This window comes from Antedon mediterranea, chromosome 8 (genome assembly GCF_964355755.1).
Source record: "Antedon mediterranea chromosome 8, ecAntMedi1.1, whole genome shotgun sequence".
Taxonomy (NCBI): domain Eukaryota; kingdom Metazoa; phylum Echinodermata; class Crinoidea; order Comatulida; family Antedonidae; genus Antedon; species Antedon mediterranea.
Genome location: NC_092677.1, coordinates 5,967,682 through 5,993,008, shown reverse-complemented (window position 1 = coordinate 5,993,008; position 25,327 = coordinate 5,967,682). Strand labels below are relative to the sequence as shown.

At 31.9% G+C, this 25,327-nt stretch overlaps 1 protein-coding gene across 1 annotated transcript in view; it reads left to right on the top strand.

The window, feature by feature from the left end:
* Positions 1–23,273, top strand: part of LOC140056735 (uncharacterized) — a 43,186-nt gene extending 19,913 nt beyond the window's left edge. The window contains exons 2-12 of the mRNA XM_072102210.1: positions 3,182–3,250; positions 7,200–7,406; positions 11,400–11,534; positions 12,174–12,350; positions 13,105–13,392; positions 13,482–13,647; positions 14,076–14,173; positions 14,586–14,743; positions 15,570–15,759; positions 16,214–16,261; positions 19,858–23,273. Of these exons, the coding sequence (XP_071958311.1) occupies positions 3,182–3,250; positions 7,200–7,406; positions 11,400–11,534; positions 12,174–12,350; positions 13,105–13,392; positions 13,482–13,647; positions 14,076–14,173; positions 14,586–14,743; positions 15,570–15,759; positions 16,214–16,261; positions 19,858–19,967 (1,646 nt within the window). The 3' untranslated portion in view covers positions 19,968–23,273. The remainder of the gene's footprint in view (positions 1–3,181; positions 3,251–7,199; positions 7,407–11,399; positions 11,535–12,173; positions 12,351–13,104; positions 13,393–13,481; positions 13,648–14,075; positions 14,174–14,585; positions 14,744–15,569; positions 15,760–16,213; positions 16,262–19,857) is intronic.
* The last annotated feature ends 2,054 nt before the right edge of the window (positions 23,274–25,327 follow it).

Genomic DNA, 25,327 nt, shown 5'->3' with positions numbered 1-25,327 from the left:
GTTAGAGCCGAAGTTAAATTTAGAGATTGATATATCACGTGGGAGTTCCCACTGGTACAAGGAGGAGGCGGACTTAATTCACTGGAAACACCTACAGCACTTTATAACCTACGGGTACATGCCATTAATGATTATGTGATTGTGGTGGTTACTCTGTGTAGATAGTTGTTTAGTACCCAATCAAATGAAACCCGTTTAACTGGTATGTTGACTCTAATAAGAATCAACTGGAAATTCATTCATTCATTCTTTATTTAGCCTTTAAAATCGAAATAAATTAAAAACATAGGTAACAAAAACAAGACAGGTGGAAATCTAAGGAGGCAAGGATAAGCAAAAGCAATTAAAATCGCTGTAACTCACAGGCTTGCTTATCCATCCTTAGACATCCGAATGTCAATTAAAACTAGTAATTATCGTACCAGTAAAAAAGTTGCCACACGTTAACATTACAGTTAACCCGTTTATATCATTTGATTTCAACTGGAATATTCTTATTAATCTCATTTCCACACAAATTGAAAAACCGAGTAGTCGACGTATAGGCCTACTCGTCCACATGTATGAACGTTTCCATTTAAGTGGAAATCATTCTCAGTGAAGGTACTCCGTGACATTGTCTATTCTACATCTCCGAGTTGGTGCCTAGAGAGTAGTCTAGTCTAAGTGTATGTCCTAAATTCCTTGAAGAAGATTGGCCTAAGCCCGAGCATGTTATATTATTAAAATATTTATTAAATTAATCCACTTTTGACGATAATCGATAATTCACAGTCTGTAAATATATTGAAATGCGGTCCCAGAACGGTTATTATAATATTTATTCAATTAAATAACCACTTAGTTTGATTTACGATAATCGATAATCGATAATTAACAATTTTCAAATGTGTTTAAATTCTATTTACTGTGCTATTCGCTGTGATTCTGGTAAAGCGTTCTGCAGTGCTATATGGCGTCATACGTCAAATCATATCTCAGCGAAAGGCAAAATACCACTGAATAAAGTTGGCAGTTAACATAATATTTGGTTTGCGCAAACCATGTGTAAATTATAAACCTTTGAATCCAAATTGTACGATTTTGAACTAAATTCAAAATAATGTTAATTTTCAAGGCCCATCTGAATACACTCTTCATTTGCCGAATTTGTATATTAATAAAACAAAAAAGACACGCCAATGTGGTAGCTGGGGGCTCATGATGTTTTTTTGTATTACTTTATTGATAAGTCTATACTGCTCAAAGAAGTTTCCGGGCTTTATTTATTTACTTTAATTTAACTTTAAATTGAATAACCAATTTTGAATGATTGTACAGCTTAATCTTAGCTTTAATTCTTTTTCTTCCTTTCTTTTCTCCCCTTCTTATTTTACTTTTATCCACTTAGCCTATTCATTTTACCTCCTAGTCTACTTTTCTTTTCTTCTTTTCCAATCTTATTCCAAAAATTTTTTGTACTTTTTCTCTTTTTGTTAATTTCAATTCCTTTTTTATAACTTTTTTTCTCTTCTTCCTTTCCTCTATTTCCTTTCGTCTTTTTCCTTCTGTTTCATATTTTCTGCTCTTTTTTGTATGTGTTTATCTTAATTTGTAATTCCTTTTCTGGATCAAATCTACCTATGATAGTAATATTGATGCTTTGGTGGTGAATAATATCAAGAATCTTTTCAAATTTTACTTATGAAAAGCATATTAGAGAATGTGATTTTTGTTTGTGTTTGTGATCATGCATGTATAATAATGTTATCTACTGACTTTCATTTTGATTTTTTATTTTTCTTTATATTGATTTGAGGATTGTGATATTCAATAATCTTACGTCATCAAGATTTAAATTTATTTATAATTATGCGATTAATTATTGTTACACAAGCACCTGAAAATCACGACACAAAGCTAGGCGGTTTATGACTGCGCATGCGAAAATCAACCCATAGTGTCACACAGCCTTGTCTACTCCCCGTAACAAAATAGACTGCCTTCTCGAATGTTTTAAGCCCTGGTCTAGTCTGCCTTGAAAAGTAAGTGTGCTGTATAAAATATAACGGATAGATAATTTCATGAGGTGACAGTATACTATTATTTTGAAAGGAATTTTCTCAGGTTTAACAATAGAGGGCGTTGTTTTTAAATAAACATTAAAAAGCATTTATTATTCAATGTTCAACTGACAACAATTTCAGTTTTTATAATCAAAAGTATGGTGTACAAACAATTATAAAACATATGACTCTACGGAACGAAAAAACCTAAGTCCATGTGCCTAATAATAATGATTAAGTATATTTATTTTAAGGCAATGTCCTTATCTTGTCAAATTATCTAAAGTGAATTTATTAGCAATTTATTTTCAAGTGTTGTATTAAATAGCCGTAGGTAGTGATCTACATTCACACAAAATTAGGTTTAGTTAGATAGAGGTTAAAGGTTAGATACCGTAGGTATACGTATACGTATCTCATGTGGTCGAGGTGAATAAATTCAATCACACTCTAGGCATACTCGATGCATAGGACTGTAGAACATAGTACAACTTCAACACTTTCGACGCTGTGGTCGCACTCCATGGATGATAGATTTGGAAAGCACGCAATACAACAATCAAGTCATATCCGGATTTGAGAACTATGTTCATCAAAACACTTCAAAAATCAATCCGTTTTGCTTAAGTGAAACTAGTTCTCATAAAGAAGAGGCATAAGTGGAAAACTGAGGCTTTATTTATCAAACTCCTTTTCTGAGATAGAAAAACAACATGTCCAAATTGTAAAGTGCTTACTTAAGTAAAAATAGGTTATATGCATAAGTGAAAATTGAGGTTTTACATATCAAACTTGTTTGCCACAGGCTGTTTTTGAAACGTGTCATTTCAATCAGCAATTTTGACTTAGGTGAAAAATAGCTTTAAAAATACATAAGTGAAAAACAAGTTCTCATTAAGGAGAGCATAAGTGAAAACTGAGGCTTTACTTATCAAACTCGTTGTCTAAGATATACAAAAATAATATGTTTAAATATTTGCTTAGGTTATTTATAAAACTGACTTAAGATAAAAAATCAATGACTTAAAATAATAGGTCTAAAGTTAAGTCGATTTTTACTAAGCACGTTTGAAAAATCTGATCATTGGAAACTAACCTTCTGGTATTTAAAAACATATCTTTCGTTTGTTTTCTAGGAAAATGGATGCCTTTAAACAGCAAGCGTTCATTGTTAAGGGATCTTATGCACCCACACAGAAAACATGGTAAGAATAACGGTCATTACTGTTTAATTATGCTTATGCATTTTTGAATGGTATAAATTAATATACCAAACGATATAAGATCATATCTGTCGACAACACTTTCTTGTAAGCTGGAGATACAGTGATCTTTGGACCTGTTACCTTTAACAGCATGATACTGTAAAGTGTTTATAGTCGCTAGAGGTGATGTCGTTCAAGAATATATGATGATGTTTTTTTTTCTCTGCCGCCCTAATGGACATTTCCAAAACTTCTGCCAAATCAAATATACCGTAATAAAAAAAAAATAAAAAAATACGTAAAATTCAGGGCCTTGTGTAAATAAATGTAATAATAATAATAATGAATACATTAAAATGACGTTTTTGTTAGTAGTAGTTTTACGTTTTCTAAAAAATATGTCGCCATTTCATTTGTTAAACTAACTTGATTAAATAATGATAATGCATAATTTAAATATAATTAGTAATACATTTCAAACGTTTTTTAATTAAAGTACACATGTTTATCAATATAAAAACAAACACGACAAATAGAAAGGTGATATCATTTCCTTATTTTTAATTCCTAAAGCAAAACACAAGCAATTTCAAATTATGTGAAATAATTCATTCCGAGCTTGCGATATGACCGACCCTGGGGACTATAAGCCGACAGCAAAATATTATATCTACTAGTATAAAACACAAGATATTCTTCGGATCAGTGAAGCACATAGTTCGTATATTCACCAAGTATTTGCGCTAATTAATTCAATACAACAGGCATTCAGAATTTCTAAAATCCCCCAGGAGGCTTATCAATTTCATTACTGACAAAATAGATGCTTATTCAAGAGAGATAATTCGATGTAGAAGAGTGAATAATTGATACGACTCCATTGATCTTGATCACTAACCTTAACATTATGTTCCGAGTTCAAAGGTTAAAATTGTAGGTTTAGCGCTCAACTTTTAACGAATCACGTGAGGTTTTCTAGCATTTGATTGCACACTTCATTGCTTTTAATTGTATCTAAGACTATGGAACGCCTGATGAATTGCTGCTTCCATGCCAGACTGGCTTGAGTGATTTAATAACTACTCTAGTCTAATCACCGGTTTTATTTTTAAATTTAAAAAAAAATTTAAAAAAATTATCAAATAGGCCTACATATATTATTATCTCTGAAGGTTGGCACAGATTAAGGCGCATGACATAACTAGTTTCTTTCTCATATAGTTTTTAATTGGTCTACACTAGCAAACTGGTTTTGCCAAACTTGATCTTTACTCAAGTCTGCTAACCAAAGTTTACAGCGCAGACTACAATATATAATAACGATAAGAATTACTTTAGTATGATATGATATCCTAGGTCTGACATCATTAAATTGTTCAATAAGTAAACAAAAACATAATAGGTATCACATTGATGGTTTTAATCATTCTTAATATCATATAACGAATGCAATACGGTAATGACGTAATAAACATTAAAAATAATATAAATGGGTCATTTCAGTTTAGCATTTTAATGATGAATAAAAAATAAATGCCAATCAAAATAAACATAGTAATTAAAATGTTATATCGAAATTTATCGAAGTAGTATTTATTATATATATATGTAAGTCTAAGATTATTTATAATTAATGTTTATGCAAGTTCTGTATTATTGAACTCAAGAAAATCCAGGTAATACCAATGTAACACGCCAGCGTAAAAGATTAGGTTATACACTGCTTAAGCATATGCATAGAGTGACAATTTAAAATAATATTTTACCTCAATAAAGAGGCCTGGCTGTTTTCCACAATTGGAAAAATAATATATTTCCAAAATATTGAAAAATTATATTAATTAAATAAACTATAACATCAAACACGGAGAACTACACAATATGAAGAAAAGGTAACACATGCCCTTTTTTAGGGGTGTGCGCTGCGTAACTGTTTATACAAAACATGATATATTGCAAGACCTGATATCGCTTATAATATAACTAAACTCTGTAAATAATCTCTATCGATTATTTTAAAAAAACACCGGAGAAGGTTGAGAGGATTCTATTTGAGCGCACAGTTCCAGAAATGTATACCATTCAGCCAAGAAAGAACTGGTTTTTAGAAAACCGTTGACATGAACACATCACACATTTTATCAAGGTCCATGTCTTCATTACATTTTCAGAGGGAGTCTTTTGGAAAGAATTTACCCCGTCATCTCTTCAAAAGTATTAGTATAACATCACGGTTTCATAACTCCATTCGCCCTAACCCTAAAATAAAACTTAAGATTATAAGCACGATAAATTATGAAATAGTTTATCCTGTAATTAGCAAGCTATTCGTTGTGTGATGCGATAAAAAAAAAGAAATAAAGAAAGCTCGGTGAAGTGTGACATCATTAAAATAACATATCGTACAAAAATAATTATGAATATTAGTATTAACTATTCGTTATCAATCAAATAAAACGTATTGTTTAATGTAATAAGTATATACTGTGTATATCATTTTACTACACGTTCGCTATGAACTTTAATTATAAATATCCAGATTGAAAACGACGCGAATGTATCGTCGAACATTCACATCTTTAAACATGCTAAGCTGGGGTTTTTTCTTTATCGGTCAACTTCATAAAATTGATTTTCAAACGCTCGTTGATTGCAGAATCATTTTGCACAACTTGATATAAAAAATAAAGCTGTTGAAGTATACTAGATATGGGGCGCAAACTGAATACTGTACTAACAAAATAAAGCTCTTGAATAATACTAGATATGGGGCGTAAACTGGATATAAAAATACAGCTATTCAATATTATCGCAATCGAAAAACAATGTTTACGAAATATAAAAGAAGAAATAATGTACAGTATTCGTCATTACAATTATTATTGTTTGTAAGATAGCGACCGTGTGTCATACGGCGCCCCGTATAAAATAAACTGTTATTGCTATGACACGCTAATCGAATATAGATAGTTTTTCGAAGGTCAATATGATTTTCTAGACACGTGCGCATTTTAAATGCATACGTGTTCAGTATGGCTAATAGAAAAACCCATCCGTTCCCTAAACATATTTTTCAAAAGTGTCATGGTACGGTGGTTCCATAAATTTATTATGAGGCCACGAAAGATTAGATTAGAATGGCTGACGTTTTGAATTTGGAAATTATTTTTCTTTTGACTTCACTTGGAGTCCACAGATCTTAAAATATGAATCCTTCATGCATTTGCATATGTGAGCAATGTAACTGAAAAGCAAGCAACACTTTTATCAAATTATTTATGATAATAATTATTTTCAATATTAGTACAATTAATATAACAGTATATTATTAATTATGTTGATTTACTATTGACATATTGTAGGCCTATTAAAACTATTATTATGTGTTTAACTTAACTTTTTTTGAATAGTTGTTATATAATGTTAATAATTTGGAATTGCGTTAACAGGAAGATAGATTGTATATATACTTTAATGATAATTTTTCTTTATATTTTTCTGAAACCCCTATCTTATTTTCAACTACTGTATTTTTATCGTTCGTGTGTGATGGATTTCTAATAAATCGTCTTATACTTATACATATATAAAGCCAAATACCCTTTTCAGCCTAGGATTACATTTTATGTCAATCTGTCCATCACTACAAAGATGTTTAAATCCAAAAAAATATATATGTTATTGTATATGATATATTTCTGATTAGTGTCTTGATTATTTACTGTGAGATCGTGACGTCACAAGGGTGAAAGCATTCAATCATTCTATTCAAAGCACGTGTGTTTCAACTTTTATTCTTTTACTCGTTGACAGGTTTCTTGACTGATATATGTAGAAACCGTCACAAGGGAGGACTACATCTTTCATTCATAATCTTTATGCTTTTTTCACTACTGTACATACTTATGTGTTTCTTTTTTTTTCTTTCATTTCACACGTTATTCATTAGTTCATCGAGTTCTTGGACGATATACACAGACGGAGCTTGTGATCGGATCCACCAGCGGTACAATAGGCCAAGATGAACAGGAATGTTTGCGAGATCATCACGTGACTATATGGAACGCCGAATCACAAGCTGGCACGTACTATAAACGGATCTGTCAACAGAATAGATCCGTGCCTAGTGCGCTTGCGCCGACAGATGAGGGATATGGTAATTTTTTTATTTCTGGCACTTGAAAGCTACTCAATAGAAACAAATTCTATATTTTTCGGCAACAAAAATATCTTAGTAAAGGACAAACACTGTTATTAATTTTTGTAAATTATTATTCTTTATTCAACAACATCACAAAGAATGTCACAAAATTCACGTTATCACCAGCCTTACCATTCAACCTAAAGAATGATAAGATATTCATTAAAAAAAACCAGATATACACAAATGTATACATAAAGAACTTTCAAGGTTTTTAGATAAGTAGCAGAGCAGCAGTTTCACTTAATTTTTCTCTCAGTTTTTGCTGCTCTCTTTTGCTAGTCTTGACTTTTTCCAGAGTAATCAGTCCTCTCCACGGACGCATGCAAACGTACAAGAGATGCCTCTACTCTTTATTTGCTAAAGTTGCATAAATATTAATTATAGTAAGGCCTAATTCATTTTTGCTAAATGAATTTTTTACGATTATCGCTGTAATAAATACTTCGAAGTTTTGAAATGAAAAGGAAGATTCATTGAGTTTGAACAATGTACTGCTTTCTTCAAGAAAAACCTAGTGCCTCGTTGCTCATAAAACCAATGGCTAAACATCATATCTGAAATACGATGAGCTGTCATTCCTCTAGACGTTCTTTATATGTTTATTTTTTGTGTTGGAAAACACGAAGAGAAGCATAACATTCGAATTGGCGTCCAGAAAATGCAGCAACACATGTCATTATGACACCTCCAGTTTCTGCATGACATTGCAAGTAAAACATAGGGTTTGTTAAAATCCATTTATGCCCTAAATTTGCTGAAAGAAACCAATATGCACCAACTAATATTTACAGATTACAGAATGTGCTAATAACTTTAATGATGTCATCCAAATACATTGAACTTATTACAAACCCGAGATCTAGATAAATATATTAGCAATTATGGAGTAGGTTGGTTGGGAATAAAAGTAATGACTGTAATATGCTCAGAATAATAATAATAATACAATATAAAAAGTATATGCTGTATTAATAACTTTTCTGGCTAGAATAGATTGAAATCAATTTCACTAATCTAAAATGTATAGCATTTTCTTTCAAAGTATGATATGAGAATGATTGAATATGATTATTGCACGTATGTGTACAGTAATCAATGATACAAAATGTGTGATATCTGCTAAGTCCGATGTACTATGTACTCTTTCCATTATTCTACATAGGACCAATTGTATTTTTCAAAGGTGATGGTAGGCCTACATTGTAGGCGACATAATACTCGGTTACTGACGCTCTATATCAGCAACACAATCATAAATAAAGTATGGAAAACATTATGAAAAATTAATAACAGCAAAATAAAGATGGACAAGTTATTCACCAGTAAGATAGGGCATATGGTGAATATCAAGCGAATGGTAAACAAGAACCCGTTCAACATGTAGATATAGAGAAGACATCATACAGAGTCCTAGCAAGAGAAGTGAGAAATTACAATCAAACTCTTCCCTGGCAGCAATACATTATTCTTTTTTTTTTCTGATCCAACCACCAGCACCCCTCTCAATTTCCAACGGTTCTGCGAAAAGATACGTCAACGCATTATTGTAAAGATAAAAGAAGATAATCATGTTGTTTATCTCATTCTGTTTATAAAATTCAAGGTAATGCTGTTATTATCTAATTAAAAAAAAAACTTGCTAAAAAATTAATACTTACTAAACTACTGTTTTTATAAGGCTTGGAGACAGACATATTCAAGATTATAAATTAAAGATCCACTTGACTCTTTAAATTAAAACATATCATTGGCTTAAGTGAACATCTATTTTATTATTAATATAAACGAATGAATAATAGATTAATAGCATATTGTATATATGCATTTTATAATTGGAAAAGAGAGCAGGAACTGGAATCATGTTGATGTTTACAATGCGCTCGCAAAATAATAATAATATTATTTGTATGGCATTTGATGAAATAAATGTTTGAATTTGAGGCAGGAACTAAATAGCACAGTAATTGTGTTACTTTTATTCTATTTCATTTGGCCTAATTATAATGAATTGTAATGAATTTTATTACTCGATTTTTAAAATTTATGTTTACAATATTATTATCATTAAACTAGTATATAGATTATGTAATATTTAAAGATATATTGTCCCCCTAAAAAAATTTTTTTTTACATTTTTTTGTTGAATATGTTATTTTAATGTCACATAATAGTTATTCACTCTCACAAAAACTTTGGTCTGAAAAAAATTTATTTACCTGAGAAAAATGTAATTTAAAGCAAAAAATTGTCAAATTGTCTGGAAGACAATGAGTTTTTGGGTAATTTAACTGTATATTTTGTCTTTTTATAGGTGAAATAATTTTTTTACCCCGTTTTTTTCCTTATGGAAGTGAACAACTTCATTAAAACTGCAAAATGGCCTATTCAAAGTCCGATTTTAAAAATCTTTATTTTTCATTATTTTGAGGGACAATACATCTTTAAAGATGCCAAACATCGACTTTTCATTTTCACGACTGCGCATGCTCAGATGTTGCGTGCAGGATGACTTTTAAAATTCCGCGTAGCTGCACTAGTCGTTGGTTGCGGCGCGAAAACAAACGACTGCCCATGTTTGGAACCCACTCGTGACTATCTAGACACTAGAGTTATAGTTGTGAAAAATAATTATCTAAAACACACTATTTACCAATAGCCTAAACCCAGCATACCTTACTGGTTCCTCTTTTAATTTACATTAAAACGAATGCATACTAAATCGTTGCAAGTTATGATGTGCACATCATGGGTGTGCATTACTTGGACACTTACCAGGCGCCTTGAAAATAAACTAGATGGTTCTGAATTATTTATGAAAGAAACACCCTGCAAGAAACAAACCTGAATGAAGTTTACAAGTCATTTAGGCCTTACTGCCAGAGGTTAAAAGAGCGATCAGTGACCTATGCAGTGAATGCCTGGATGGGCTAAGAAGGGCGATCGCTTGCAATGGGTGTTTGGATGGTCTGAAGAGAGTGACCACAGGCAAAATGACTGTCGACTGCCAGGGAATGGGTTGAAAAAAAGAGCAATCATAAACAAGGGCGTCGACTGTTAGTCACATGCAATAAATATCTGGATAGGCTGAAAAAGGGGTGATTGCATTTTATGGGTGCCTTGATAGGCTGATGAAATCACGTAGAAACTGAGAAAAGTACTAGTCAAAATAATAAAGCCACAGAGGGCGCATGTTGATATTTTGACCCATGTTAAATGTTTAATAATGAACTGATTTTCTTGAATTTCAATAGGCTTATGCAGTATATATACCTATATTTACATCGAAAATTTATGATAACTTCAAAATTGTAGGCGCTATAGAGCTAACAAACAAAATAACAAACAAAGCAAGTAATGTAGTTGGCAAGCAATCTATTTTCCAAGTAAAAAGAGCTATCGTGGGCAAATCAATGGACTACGATAATATTATTATAGTGCCCGCGTGTCTATTTTAATGTTTTAATTTAAGATAATTAATCATCATTTATTATCTCATTCTTAATTTTAACATAGATGACGTAACTTAATCCATATTCATTATAAGAATATTAATACCTCGCCAAGGTTAACCAATCTATGTATTGTGTCAATATTAATTCATTATTGCTGCGAAGCAGCTATTTATATTTTGCATATCAATTTTACCTCCCGTCCCGATTTATCGCTTGTCAGGTTCGTTGTTTATTCTCAAAACATTGGCCTAAGGACGACCTAGGCTAAGTTACGGTGTTTGCCGCTTCCTGCGGGTAAACCATAATGGCAGGCGACGATTTTGGGAAGTACTTTGTTATAAAATGAGAAGCGTTCTCATTTACATTCGGTTTGTGTCTCTTTGAGGGTCCAGCGCGTCAATAAAACTACATTGCGTTATGAGATCTGCTAACAGCACTCATATGTACGTTATTTATAATACCGTAAATAATAGTATTGTGTTTTTTTTTTCAGATCCAGTTATAACATCGGAAGGGGATCCGCTGTTTAAGAGTATTAAAGAAGGGTACTCCGTAACAATCGAGTGTATTGTTAACTCGAAAAGCACATTTGAATGGTCTCGAACCAAACCTTCTGATAAAATTCAAGGTATGACCTATGTGTACATTATACTCGTATTGTTGACGCTACCATCCGAGTGTGCATGCGCAACTTACTTGGCCATTGTGGCTGTTTTAACGTTTTTATAATTGGGTTTATTATTTCTTAAAACATTTTAACAAATAAAAACAATATTCAAAATCAATTTTTCTTTGCTTTCAATATAATTATGTTTGTTTCTTAAAAAATGCTTTTAACCATTTTTAGCTGTATTATATTATAATTTAATACTGTATTATATTATAATTTAATCCATTAATCGGAAACAATAATTGTAAAAAGAGTAAATGTAAATATGTTTTTAGATATTCAATAAGCAAATGTATTTCAACATTTTAATAGAATATTGAGCGGCGATATGTCTTCAAGACACATAGAGGGCGACAAGCTATCTTTATATCAAGTAGTTATCACAAATTGTTATAAAAATGACAATGTGCCTTTAGCAGGATCAGAACTCTCGCATTTCCAATGGAAGGACTAGTTGAAATAATATTAAAACTGAAAACGATGTGTAGGCCTACCACGAGTATGTTGACAATTTATTAAACACATCCTTACAGTATATCTTGGTGCATTACATGACTTGCCTTTAGTGTAATAAATAATTGTTTATTGCTTATGCAGAAATCGATTCGACAACAAGAAACAATCAATTTGAAATTAAGGAAAATGGTTTTAAAAACATATCAATGCTTACGATTAAGCAGATGACAACAGACTATTCGGGGACATACGTGTGCGAAGCAACGCAAGCTGAAGGCCAATACGTACAGCGTTTTCAATATGAAATACAGACAATAGGTAACAAATGATACGCCACAGTTATGATTTTTTTCTTAACCTAAGTTTTATATCCTCTGTCTACATTATCAAACTTTATGTGACAAAAAATGTGATTTAATATATGGACACGATGACGCCATTGTAAAACCAGCAGACTTAGGTCGTCTCCAGTTCCCACCATGGTGGATATAATTAATAGGCACCACTAGCTCTTTTTTAGATATGTAATAAGTGAAGGTTTTAAGGTTTTTTATTCATGTATGTTTTTAATTGTATGGTACGATATCTAATTTTATTAAGATGTTTCTATTTTTATAGCAATTTTAACTAATTTTTAGTCATTTGTAATACATTTCATTTCAGTCCTTGACTGTCGTTTTGTAATATATTTTTATATACCGAATAAATAAAAAAAAAAAAAATATCAAACAATTGGGCACATCACACATTTTTTGTCAAACTAGTTTGAAAGCGTAGCTATAATAGTAAAGATAGCTTTATTTGATATTTGATTTTGAATCCTTGGATTTTTTCATACTTTTGCGCCTAACAATAGCCAACTAATGCTAGGCATTAAAACACGGAATAAAAATACGGTGTAGGTTGCAACTGTTTATTCATGATAGCTTTTGATGTATTCTTTAAATATACCTCAATTGATTAGTTTTCATTATTTTTCACGTGACTAACATTGATGAACGTGTAGCGTTTATATTGTACGGTTAATAACATACATTTGTTATAGATACTATTTACATCTTGTTTTTAATAGTTGCTCCAAAAATTACAGACATCAGAGTAAACAACATTTCGATTGGTAAAGGTTGTCTATTGGAGTTTAAAGAATCTGTTTTTCTTACTCTGAGCTGTGAGACTAATGGTTCTCCACTTCCAGACGTCTTGTGGAGGAGAACATCCAACAAGGATGATAAGGTGAAATTCATGAACGCATCGATGCTCGTATTTCCCAATTTGACACGAAAGTATGACGGAGTCTACACATGTAAAGCATGGAACGAGGCTGGTGTGGTTAACCGAACAGTGAATATATCAGTATTGCGTAAGTTACTGACATTGTGCTATACGTATATAACATGTTCAACTATAAATACTATACTGTATAACATTTTTACTATTTCAATACACCAGATAAACCAGAGATTACGTCCAGCTCTGATCAAGACAGACGTGTTGGAGTGGGCGAGCAACTCGCTATCTTCTGCAAGCACACTGGAAACCCACGCCCTGTGAACACCACGTGGTACAAGGATGGTGTACCCATACATTCAAATTCAATGTGGATGACAGAGGATAGGTAGGCAGGCTTTTTAACCATGTACAGCTTATTTTGAACGTCAACTAATTCACCTTTTATTAAGATGTTTATATGGTTTGATTCCAACTGACAATACCTCTTATATAATTATTAACATCACAACAGTAATAGAAAGCCCCAGTGAGATGTATGCCTACTGGATCATATCTGATGGGAAAAAACCCGTCCTAACTGAGATTCGAACATGGAATCTTTAACTTGATATTTCATAGCTATTAGAGCACGTGTTGGCTTTTCGTGGAGTGTTCGATTGGATAGCGACCCTTTAACAAACACCCTAAGCGTGGTTTGGTGGAACAGCGCTATAGTGTTCAATGTAAGCATGCGCAATTGAGTTACAATTGATACGCCCTCATCTGTTAATAGCCTTTATATTTACGCTTTATATTTTTTATTTGTGTTTACAGCTTACTGGTGACAATTTCGTCAAAAACAGACTATGGTGATTACACGTGTGAAATTACTAACTCGCAGGGTAAAACATCGAGAACATATGCTATTAGTGGTGAGCATCAACATAATCATTAATTCACTCTTCCCTGGTTTAACTACAGTTTATTATTCACAAAATATTTAATCACAAAATTCCTTACCAGTAGTATCACAAACATTCGTCACAATCCATCCACCATTATTATTAGTATCGTCAACGTTCGTAAAGTCGTAACCATCATCACGTCATTTTATCTATCATCACAATGCAACAAACAATCATTAAGTCACCGTCACGATGTTGTCGTCATTCCCACTATAATGTGATTATCAACATTTTTGAAAATAGGATTTTTTCACTACGAACATTATGCTGTCACCGCTATAAAAAAGTTGGGTTATTATGTTGACATAATGACCCAACATTTTTTTAAGACCCGGAGCTACTCTTTAAGGTACAGTAACACTATTTTTTCCTCTTTAAGGTCGTCCAAAGATGCCTACTATTCTCAGTGGAAATACGAGCAGAAAAGCAAATGAATACCATTTAAGATGGAAATCTAATGGTCACTACGTTGCGCACAAGTATTTCATAGTTCGTGTTATTCAAGTTAAAAAAAATGTAGGCTCACGTTTAACAAATGTAAGTGAATCGTAATTATCTCAGAGCTAGATAAAATGTAAGAAAGAATAAATATGTATTATATAAAACTATTTAATTAAAATTATTACTTTTTTTGTTGAACCAAATAATACAGACACAAATGGTATAAATACCTTAATGGCGTTCCGTTGGTATGCTGTTTGTCTGTACAGTTAGAGACGCTGTGTGGCGCCACCAGTCGTCCTTTTGTTGACGATTGAGCGTTTCCGCTCTTTTTTACCTCCTGATTTAATTATCTTTAATAAACTATCGTAAACATGCGGAAGATAATATTATCCAATGTTGTGTTTTATTCTGTATGCATGGCTTTCTTAATCTTTCTTCTTTCTATCAGTGATTCCTTTTCGATAACCTTTACTTTCCAATTTGGTACAGCTGCGTCTCCACGACTGTAAAGGCCATTCCAAACAATAGTATGGTCTGGTCGTGACGTATCACACGTGATCAGCCCCAAATTAGTAATCACAGTTTTAGTTAGATTATATTTAGATCACCTACTAATATATAATCGCCAGTATAAATATATATTCAACGCAGTGCTTTAGCATATAGTTGAATCTTATTTCCGTTCTCATTCATTTTTCATGAATGTTTATTCTTTCGTTTGATGCTATTTATCTACAGGTTTACAGCAAAATCAGATACGTTATGTAATAATTCTCGACAGTGTGGACCACGTTTGAAATCACTTTTGCTTGTGATAGGCCTACATCCTACGCCAAAAGAGATCCTCACATTGTTTTATTATTCATTTGTGTTCACTCCTACTGCTTTATAACTGGCACTTACTCCTTTCCACCAACAGAACAATAATAGTTTTAGCGATGGTATTGAAGTTCAACGAATTCGAGTTCCAGTGATTTCGTCGAAAAAACACTTCGCATTACGTTTACAAGCGCTTCGTCGTCAGACTTGGTATAAGATATTCGTCACACCGTATATTGAAGATGACATTGCTGGCGACGTGGGAAGCATTACAATACAGACCCCTCTAGGTAACATTAATAATAATTATATGTATCTCTATAATACACTTACAAAACAAGATGTGAAAATGGTATTAGTAGTAGAATGGTCAAGTTTTTGAAATTGCTCTATACACGTCAACTTAGCATAAGCCTACCTCGTTTTCACCTGACACTTAAGCTTGGTTCGCACTAGAGACGCAACACAAGGACGTAACGCAACGTAAGTGAGTTGACCAATTACAAGAGCGATGAATTATTCGAACTGTCGCTTAGCATTGGTCAAAACGCTTGCGTTGCGTTTACGTTCTTGCGTTACGTCCTAGTGGGAACCAAGCTTAAGACTGAACCTCGTGTATGACCATGGTGTACACAATTGCAACCTCGTTTAGACCCTTGATTCATGACATGTCAACCGGGATGTCAACACTTCAATACATTGAATTTATTGAATTTAGTTATATTATGAACTCTGTCGTTTTAGAGGATTACGTACTTCAAGCAAGCGTAGCAACACCGACGCAGCCGAAAGGTAAGTTACTATTTATAAATATTTTAACTCATGATTACAAATTGCAAAAGTTAATATCAAAATTTAAAAAAGTTTGCAATAATTATGGTAAGTAGGCCTACATCGCCATCTATTGCTTAAGTCATTTAAAAAAAAAACACAGGGAAAAAAATGTTATTATATAAATAATATTATTATACATGTTCGTAATAATAATTTTAGTCTGGCATGCTTTATTAGAGAAATCAAATCACGCGATATTGCAGCGAACTTGATCGGTTGTCATGACACATTCATTTGGAAACGCCTAAGAGTTTTTCTAGATCCTGAATCTTATCTGTGTGTACACAATAAGCTAGGTAAAACTCAATTCAATAATAATTACAATTATGCAAACTGTGTTCAAAAATAAAGTTTATAAAATGTTTTTTTTTGTCTTGTGTGGGTTCGTCCCACTTTTATTATAGTTCTATAAATATAAATAATATATGTATATATGCACATTTATATAATTCTCTTATATATAAGGTACATTGTTAAAAAAATACATATCTTTTGAACAGTATATAAATAAGACTAAGATTATTTTGATGTTAAGAAGTAACCACATTTACATTCATATACATAAAATGTTTTAATACAGTAGTAAACAAGAAATATTTCTTACAAAAAACGCAACTCGCTTATTGACGTAACAGTTTTAAAGATATAGGCCTATTGTTCCCCTGAAAAATATTTTTTATTTCAAATTTGTGTGTGAATGTATCATTTTATTGTCACATAATAGTTATTTTACCTGAAAAAATGTAATTTAATGCAAAAAATACTTAAATTGTCTGTCAGACAATGGTTTTTGAGTTATAATTAAACGTTTCTTTTCTTTTTTTATATGTGAAAAAATATTATTTTTTTGTTACAGAGTCTGTGTTTCATATCAGTCACTTTAGTTTATTGCTAAGGTCAAGTCTGGGGGTCACTTCATCATGCCTAGATACTTCATTCAAGTGTGAAGTATCATATGACAGCGAATTATATAATATCATGGGACTCATAAATACCACAAATGCTTTGGGATTTGTCATTCAACCGTTATACTCTTTCCCAGACGTTTTTTGGTGGTACATATAAATTACAGTCGAGTATACATTTTAGCAAAACTGTCAACCTTAGATATATAACTGCTGCTTTACTTTCGGTTTCTTAATGAGTCATCCTCCTGGGACGTAGCGGGCTAAAGCAGCAGCGTGAAAAAAGAGCAAGAGATAGGCAATCGTTGTAGGCCTAAATATGAACAGCGCCATCTATTACGTAAGTCAGTTTGAAGAAAAACATAAGAAAACAAAATTGGCAGATATTATACATTCTCGAAATAATCATTTTATGCGAACTTTTCTTTCAAAATATAAGATCTTGAAGAAAACAACACACACCGTCTCAAGTAAAGATAGGCCTAATAAACTTGCGCTAACGTTCTAAGTATTTATGCCGAGTTGCACACATATGTATAGGCCTACATTCCACATTGAATAATCCAAAGTTAGCATCTTTTAGTAGGTCTGCATAGTATGATTATTTAACTGTAATGTATTGTATTGATGTTTATAATGGACAGAAACAAGCTACGTAAAACGAATAAAGAAAAGAAATTCCACTTTCTTTGTTGCAAGGAGAAATAGACACATTCACGGGCTTAATAATTATAAACATTATATTAAAAGCAACTGCGTAGGTCTGTCTTTCTTGTGTCGATCATCAATGCGAAAGTTAAGTACATAATAATTCTCAACCTACAAAACAAAGAAGAAAAAGGCCTATATTAGGTGGTGCCTCATGTTACAGAAGAATAATTTACGTATATGGATTTCAGTTCACTCAGGTACCCTACAAATTAGAATTTAATACGTAACATGATTCTATTCTAACTCTCTTTGCCACAACATAAAATACATGATTTAAGTTACATGAAAACCTAGATTGATGTTAATATATCATACTTTAACAGCCGGCCAGTAGTATAAACAGTAAGAAACTAACTTGCAAACTCGTCATATAATATTTTTGTATCAGAAAAGATTGTGTGGATTTTTTAGATATATAGTTTATCATAAGGAATAAACAGAGAATTTAAACGATGTGATCTAATTTAAGTAGCTGAAATGATTGTAAAGTTTGCAGTAAAGTGCAGTTCATTAAAAAATGAAATAAAATAGGCCTATGTATCGGCGTTTTGGTCAACAAGAACATTAAACTTATCATTTTGTTTTCTATTATTATAGAATTTATTTTAAACTTTTATTTATTATTAAAAGTAAAATGGTTTAACAGGAGACGGCATTAAATTTGAGTATAAGAGCAGGTTTTTGGGGTTCCCGTCCATCTTCAGATAAACAAGCAAGAGTCGTCGAAAAATGTCTCGAATTTGCCTGTTTTCCATTAGAAGCACATCGTATACATCATGATACTAAACTTTTGTTGTGACAGACAAATGTCCGCTTCTCAATTGAACCTATAATCAAACCGTAGACCCTAAATGTAGAACATATTAAAATGCTTTATTTATTTATTTATTATTTATTAAAACATATTTAGGCAGGATAATATAATTCAGAAAAGAAAAGATCACAACATTTCTGTTTTTCAATATGGTCCTGCAATGAAACAACTTTAAAACACAAGAATTCAAAAAATCCAAGACAAAAAAAATACAACAATCAGTGAATAAAGAAACTGGTGGAAAGAAATGCTTTTTATAATTAATTTTAAAACTATTAATAGACAGACTATCTTCAATTTTTTCTTGAAATTTTACAGGAAGGCTTCATTCCTAAAAGAGCACGCATTGTTAATTTTTGAAGACATTTCATTTAAAGTTTAGTTACCACTGCCCTTACAAGTAGAGAAATCAATTCGTCTTTTGTGACTTGAACCACCACTTTTATTCATTTATTCATTCAACGATATGTTGTATTTGTTGTAAATCTAACCATCTTCACATATTTATTAATTTGGTCATTGTAATCCTTCTTTTCTTATGTTTTTAAACTTTGTATCCGTAATTAATATAGTTTTTATATATAACATTTATATGTGTATAGAGAAAAAAAACCAAGTAAGCAATTCGAACTTGTTATTTTAATACAACCAGCACAACAACAAAAAATAAATTAAGATCTTGTTTTCTAAACAATACATTTATTATAATGTTTCCCTTCTGATATATAGTTATACACCTCCATGGTTATACAAAAAATGCAACAAAAAACGGAGTAGTGCAATTACTGCTATCTTAACGTTTCATCGACATTAACGTTAAGATAATCAATCCGTGAATGCGTGGCAATTAAATATACGGATACAAAATTAAATCAAAATGTTATTAATTTGATCACGAAGGTCGCAATTCATTAACTTGTATGCGATATTTCTTTTAGTCTAGCATGCTTTATTTGAGAAAATCACGCGATATTGCAGCGAACTTGATAAATTGTCATGACACATTCATTTGGAAACGCCTAAGAGTGATGATTTCAAAACTGTTGCCTGCAATTTTCTAAATGGTGAATCTTATCTGTGTGTATATATCTTGTCCGATCACGTTTATTATTTATTTTTTATAGCTTATGCACAAATTCAGACATTGCCTGGAAATGGAGTTGGCCTGACATTGATAAGTAACTTTTTGATCCCAGTTATACTCTTAATGACGATGTCGATTGGATTCTTGTAATGAAATGCAAATGAAGTTGTTTTTTTGCGGACGAAGAATGACATTATAAGAAGGCGTGGCAAGAGTCGATGAAGTTCAACCCGGATGTACAGAGACTTTGTTAGGAATAATTAAAATGGCAGCAGACTTTTCAATAATCTTAACAGATGGAGTGACTATACAATATACTGGTTCTTTTATAGAAATAAGTACATTCAGTTTAGAAAAAAGAATAACTGTGATAGTCAGTGGAATATCAACTACTATAAATAAAAATGGGTAGGAAATTGCATAATAACATATGTAAAAACATGTTTGAGAACCAAAACGTTGAGTTTTGTAGAATCGATCATTATTAAATAATAAATAAAATAAAAAAATAAATTAATAATCCATATTATTTGTTCGAAAAGTATAATTTTAGAATGATTACTGAAATAAAATTCTTTCAAAAAGAAAATAACACACATTTTATTGAAACTATTACACTGACAAGAACAGGTTTACTTTGTACGTCGTCTGAACAAATATCAAATAACAGAATCACCGTAATACATAGCGTAATTCACCTTTCCGATTCAAGTGTGAATGTACGTTGCGAATACCTTTTACACGTTTTCGGTGTGAACAGACTGTGTGATCTAATGTGTACCTATTTTTTTTATGTTAAAAAAGGAGGACCAAATTATTGTAGCTGTCAAATTCAACTCGCATTGTTATGTTAAATAAGCAACACAAGTGAGTTTTAGAACAAAATAGGTATTTTATATTTTCAAATAAATAATCAAAATAATAGACAGTAAAAGGTGCGTTCAGTCATTAAGTATTTATAGATGCTTAGCACATTTTGTGCTACGTCAGTTAATTGCTAGTGGACACTTACAACCGGTTTTCTGATTTTTGTATAAAATTATGAGAGGTGACTATTTGTAGTTTACAAGTATAATCAGAATGCCCTGCGCCAAAATAGTTTAGCATATTCAAGGTTTTTTTTTTTTGGAAGGATTGATTGCAAAAGAATTCAGCGAAGGAATTTATAAACTTAACATGACTTAGTAATAGTACAAATTCTTGATTTAGAAAGCTTTAGAACTGTGTTCTTTGGAATAATCTATCAGATAGCTCTATTTCAGGTTAAATTTCTAACCTTCTACATACCCATTCTTACGTTGCTTAACCTGGGTTTTATTTCGACATTGCATTACATTTATACTGATACAATATCAAGCAGATAGTTTACTGTTTAAATATTATAGAGTAAGTTTTACTTTTATACGTGTATATATTCTTATTAAACTGGAGATTACGAATTTGAGAGTATAGATGAGAATTGTAATTATATACCTAGTTATACGAATTATAATCGATACTTGTAAATATAGCATGATTTTCAAGAAATAGAATGTATTTGAGTTGTTTATTGCTGAAGATTTGAAAGCAACAATGATTATCGTTGGCTAATATGAATTATTAACAGTAATTAGTGTAATGGTGTTTACTTCTCATGGAAGATATTCATCTTTATTGCAAGTCTCATAAATTTTAAGTTAGTTAGGAAAATTGGATAGCTCATTGGTATGGCACCGGCGTCAGTCGCATCAGTGTGTAATAAAGATCGATTGAAAATTGCATTACCGAGTTGCTTTAATTAAGATTGTTGGGAAGAAGTTACCTAGAGACAACTACAGCGTGACAGAAAGTCAATTACCCCTGCTATTTCCAATTAGTTTTAACATCAGTTATTTATGTACAATGATAACATATTCATATAACGTTTAGTTCTTTATTAAACAACTTTTATTTCATAATACGATTTTTATTATGTAATTTTTTAGACGACGTAACTTACTGTACATACATCACTATACGCACAGTTCTGTATTGTACTTGTTTAATATCGTACTAGTTAGTAAAATAAACATAAATAACATTAGGACGTTGTTTAAATCTTAAATTCCGAATTTTATTTCATAACATTTTTACAAGGTAATTACTGTGTTTGCAACTATTTTTAGTCGCGTAGAAGCGACTCTATAGTTCACTATGTCGGTCGGTCTGTCTGTCTGTCTGTCTGTCGGTCTGTCTGTCTGTCTGTCGGTCCGGTATCACTATGCGTTTTATCGCTTTCTGACCTTATCTTGATATCAGTTTAATCTAGCTAGGTCAATTTTTCACAGTATATTCCTTATGGCCAGGAATCAATGTGGTTATGTTTTCACGGTGCGCAATAAAAAATTACGCGGTCTACGCACGATTTAACGAAATCACGTTTGTAATCATATCTTCACAACCATGAATCACAATTAAATAAAATTTGGTACTCATAAATTTCAGGGCATAAATCATCATATGGCAATAAAATTACGTGCGTAGCGCATGTAACGCATGCGTACGCGCGCTTAACATTTTCAAAATTTATTTTCGATGAAATAAGAGTACATTTCAGGCAATTTTAAGCGTTTACAAAATTGCCATGAGTGCGCATATTTTTGCGCGCGCACTGCGCGTTAAATGTTGTGGCGCACTCTTTTTGCCCGATTTCTGTTTTCTTGACTTACTTTTCAACTCGAAATTACGTTATACGAGCACGTCGAAAGTGATAGGCTACGCACGTGTAAATAAAAAAAAAAAAAATGTTTTTAAACATTTCAACATTTTTAAACATGTTCAGTAATTTCGGTCAGTATAGTTCACTATGTCGGTCGGTCGGTCGGTCTCTCTGTCTGTCTGTCGGTCTGTCTGTCGGTCTGTCGGTCTGTCTGTCGGTCCGGTATCACTATGCATTGTAGCACGCGACTTAATGGCTGTTGGCCTTGTTAAAAAGCGAATGACTCACATGAACCCAGTGTTATACCTGACTTTGAACATTTTATTTTCATCCATAATTTCATGTATTTTATTTTGCTACTGATACAAGAGTATTTCAATTTCAAGAAGAAAGGAAGGAAGAAATGCTATAAAATCTAAATATAAATGGTGGCAGATCTTGGAAACTGCCGAGTATTAGGCCTATATTGACAGAACGAATAAACAACACATAGGCCTAGTTTTAAAACTCTTATATAGCGCATATAAGCGGTCCACAGTCATAAGATAGGAAAATGGTAATAATTTTTAGAGCACTGAAAGTGCTTACTGGTTTTTGAAATGCTTGAAAAGTAGCACACTGCCAGATTTAATGTGTTTCACTAAAACAAAATAAAAGACAATTTACAATTGATGGGTAATTGTGTGTATTTAATGCAATCAATCGATTGATAAAGAAAGGGAAATAATATTGTTCAGAGATGAATTTAAGGACAAATAATAAAAAGCATATTGTAGAAATGTTGAAAATTGATTTTTTTTTTTGCTACTGCCAGTAATTTAAAACAGTAATTGAACATCCAGGAAGTTTGATTGTTACCAATTCCAGGTGTTCAACGGTTCAGGAGATATGATCAGGAACCTTACGATGGCATGAGCAACATACATGACAATCATAATCATTTAGTTTCGTCAAATGCATATTAAACACATAAAGATGTATTGTCCCCCAAAAAATATGAAAAATAAAGATTAATAAAATCAGACTTTGAAAATATTATTTTGTAGTTTTAATAAAGTTAATCACTTCGGTAGGAAAAAAACCGGAAGAAATTAATGTTTTTACTTATAAAATAAATTGTTAAATTCAACCTAAAACCCTTTGGCTGGCATCCAATTTGACTAATTTTTTCAAATTTTTGGTCAAAGTGGATAACTATATGAGGTGACATTAAAATGGCATATTCAACGAAAAACAAATAACAAGAATTATTTTTTTAGGGGGATAATACATCTTTAATCAATTGGTCAATCCTCCAAGATGGATTTTTCTTAATGAAAATCAAATCAACTAATGTAGGTATCGGTTAGTGGTGCTCTTGTGGCTGTCCTGGGTCACCGATACTCTGTCCTTATTTTCAGATTGTAGTTTAGGCTACTATACTTATAATTGGTATATTATTAGCAATACCGTACATCCGTTAGCAGCGGTTGGCTGTGTATGCAAATTACGTACCAAGAAAGAACCAATCAAAAGATTTGTATTAAAATATGCAAAGGACAAATCTAAATCACTGAAGATAACATTGATGATGAACATAAACAGTGGTATGTATGTAACCGTTTGTTTATTATTATTATTGGATAATAATTAGAGCCATTTAGAAGAGTTACGATATTAAATGGATTAGAAGCCAATTTTGTGTCCAAGAATTTGCGATTCTCTATAGTTAACTGCATCGTTTTTACATTTCGTTGTTTAAAACCATGTTCACAGTAACTTATACATTTCGTTAACATTTTTTTTAAAACGTTTAAATAAATGGATTGTTTGATATTAAATTCGGTCTGCTGCAGTAGGCCTAAACTCCATACTCTAAATAGAATTACAAAGATGGCCGTTTAAAGTGTCATGTGACTTTTGAAAACTCGTTAACAGAATGTCGTAACTCTTCTAATATGGCTACCAGGGCCGTGCATCTACCAGCAATCCGGGTACCGTAGGCCTACTTTATCTCATAATTACAATAGCGTATACCGTATTTATAGTGACAAGTTTTTTTTATGTTGATGTTAGGTACATTGACTTAAGAAATGTAGGGACGTGTATTTAGGAATGTCAAAATTCTACACCTGGAATTTCTTATGCTGCTTTGCTTGTTTAGACAGTAGTGCTCGTTTTATCAATGCAGCATGTATGCTAATGGCAATACGACGTTTCTGCGACAATGTATAGGTTAATTCATCTGTCGGATAAATAGACAACTGCCAAAATAAAATGTGTCAATTGCCGTCAATCAACAAACGTAAAATTAATCTATTAATAGATGCAACACAAATCTTTCTACACGATCGAATTTAGTGATTGTATACGGTAGCCTACGATATCTCTGATCTATGGAATGCTATTCAGTTTCAGTGTAAGATGTTTACAGTGTTACTGTAGATCCACGATCATTTCAGTTTAACTCGTGTACGGTTAATTGTCGGATTGTTTCCAATGTCGTAAATAGTGATCCAAGCATCTACTAAACGCCATCTACGTAAGCCAATATTATATACAATATTAATTGTATGTCTACTAAAGAGGCCTAATTTTATATCTTTTAAAGACATAAGATCTACGTTTTTTGTACCTAATTTAAGGTCACACAATACATGTGATGTAAAAATAAATACTATAGGCCTATGGACTCATTGCGATATTTTGTTCGTTTTTAAACGGTCAAAAATGTAAAATAATAAGTCGATTCTAATAATTTTAATGGACGTTCGAGCCCAACTTTATGGCATTCGGGCTTATGGACGTTCGTGCCTAATATAATTAGACGATCGTCTGTTCACCGGAACTTTCG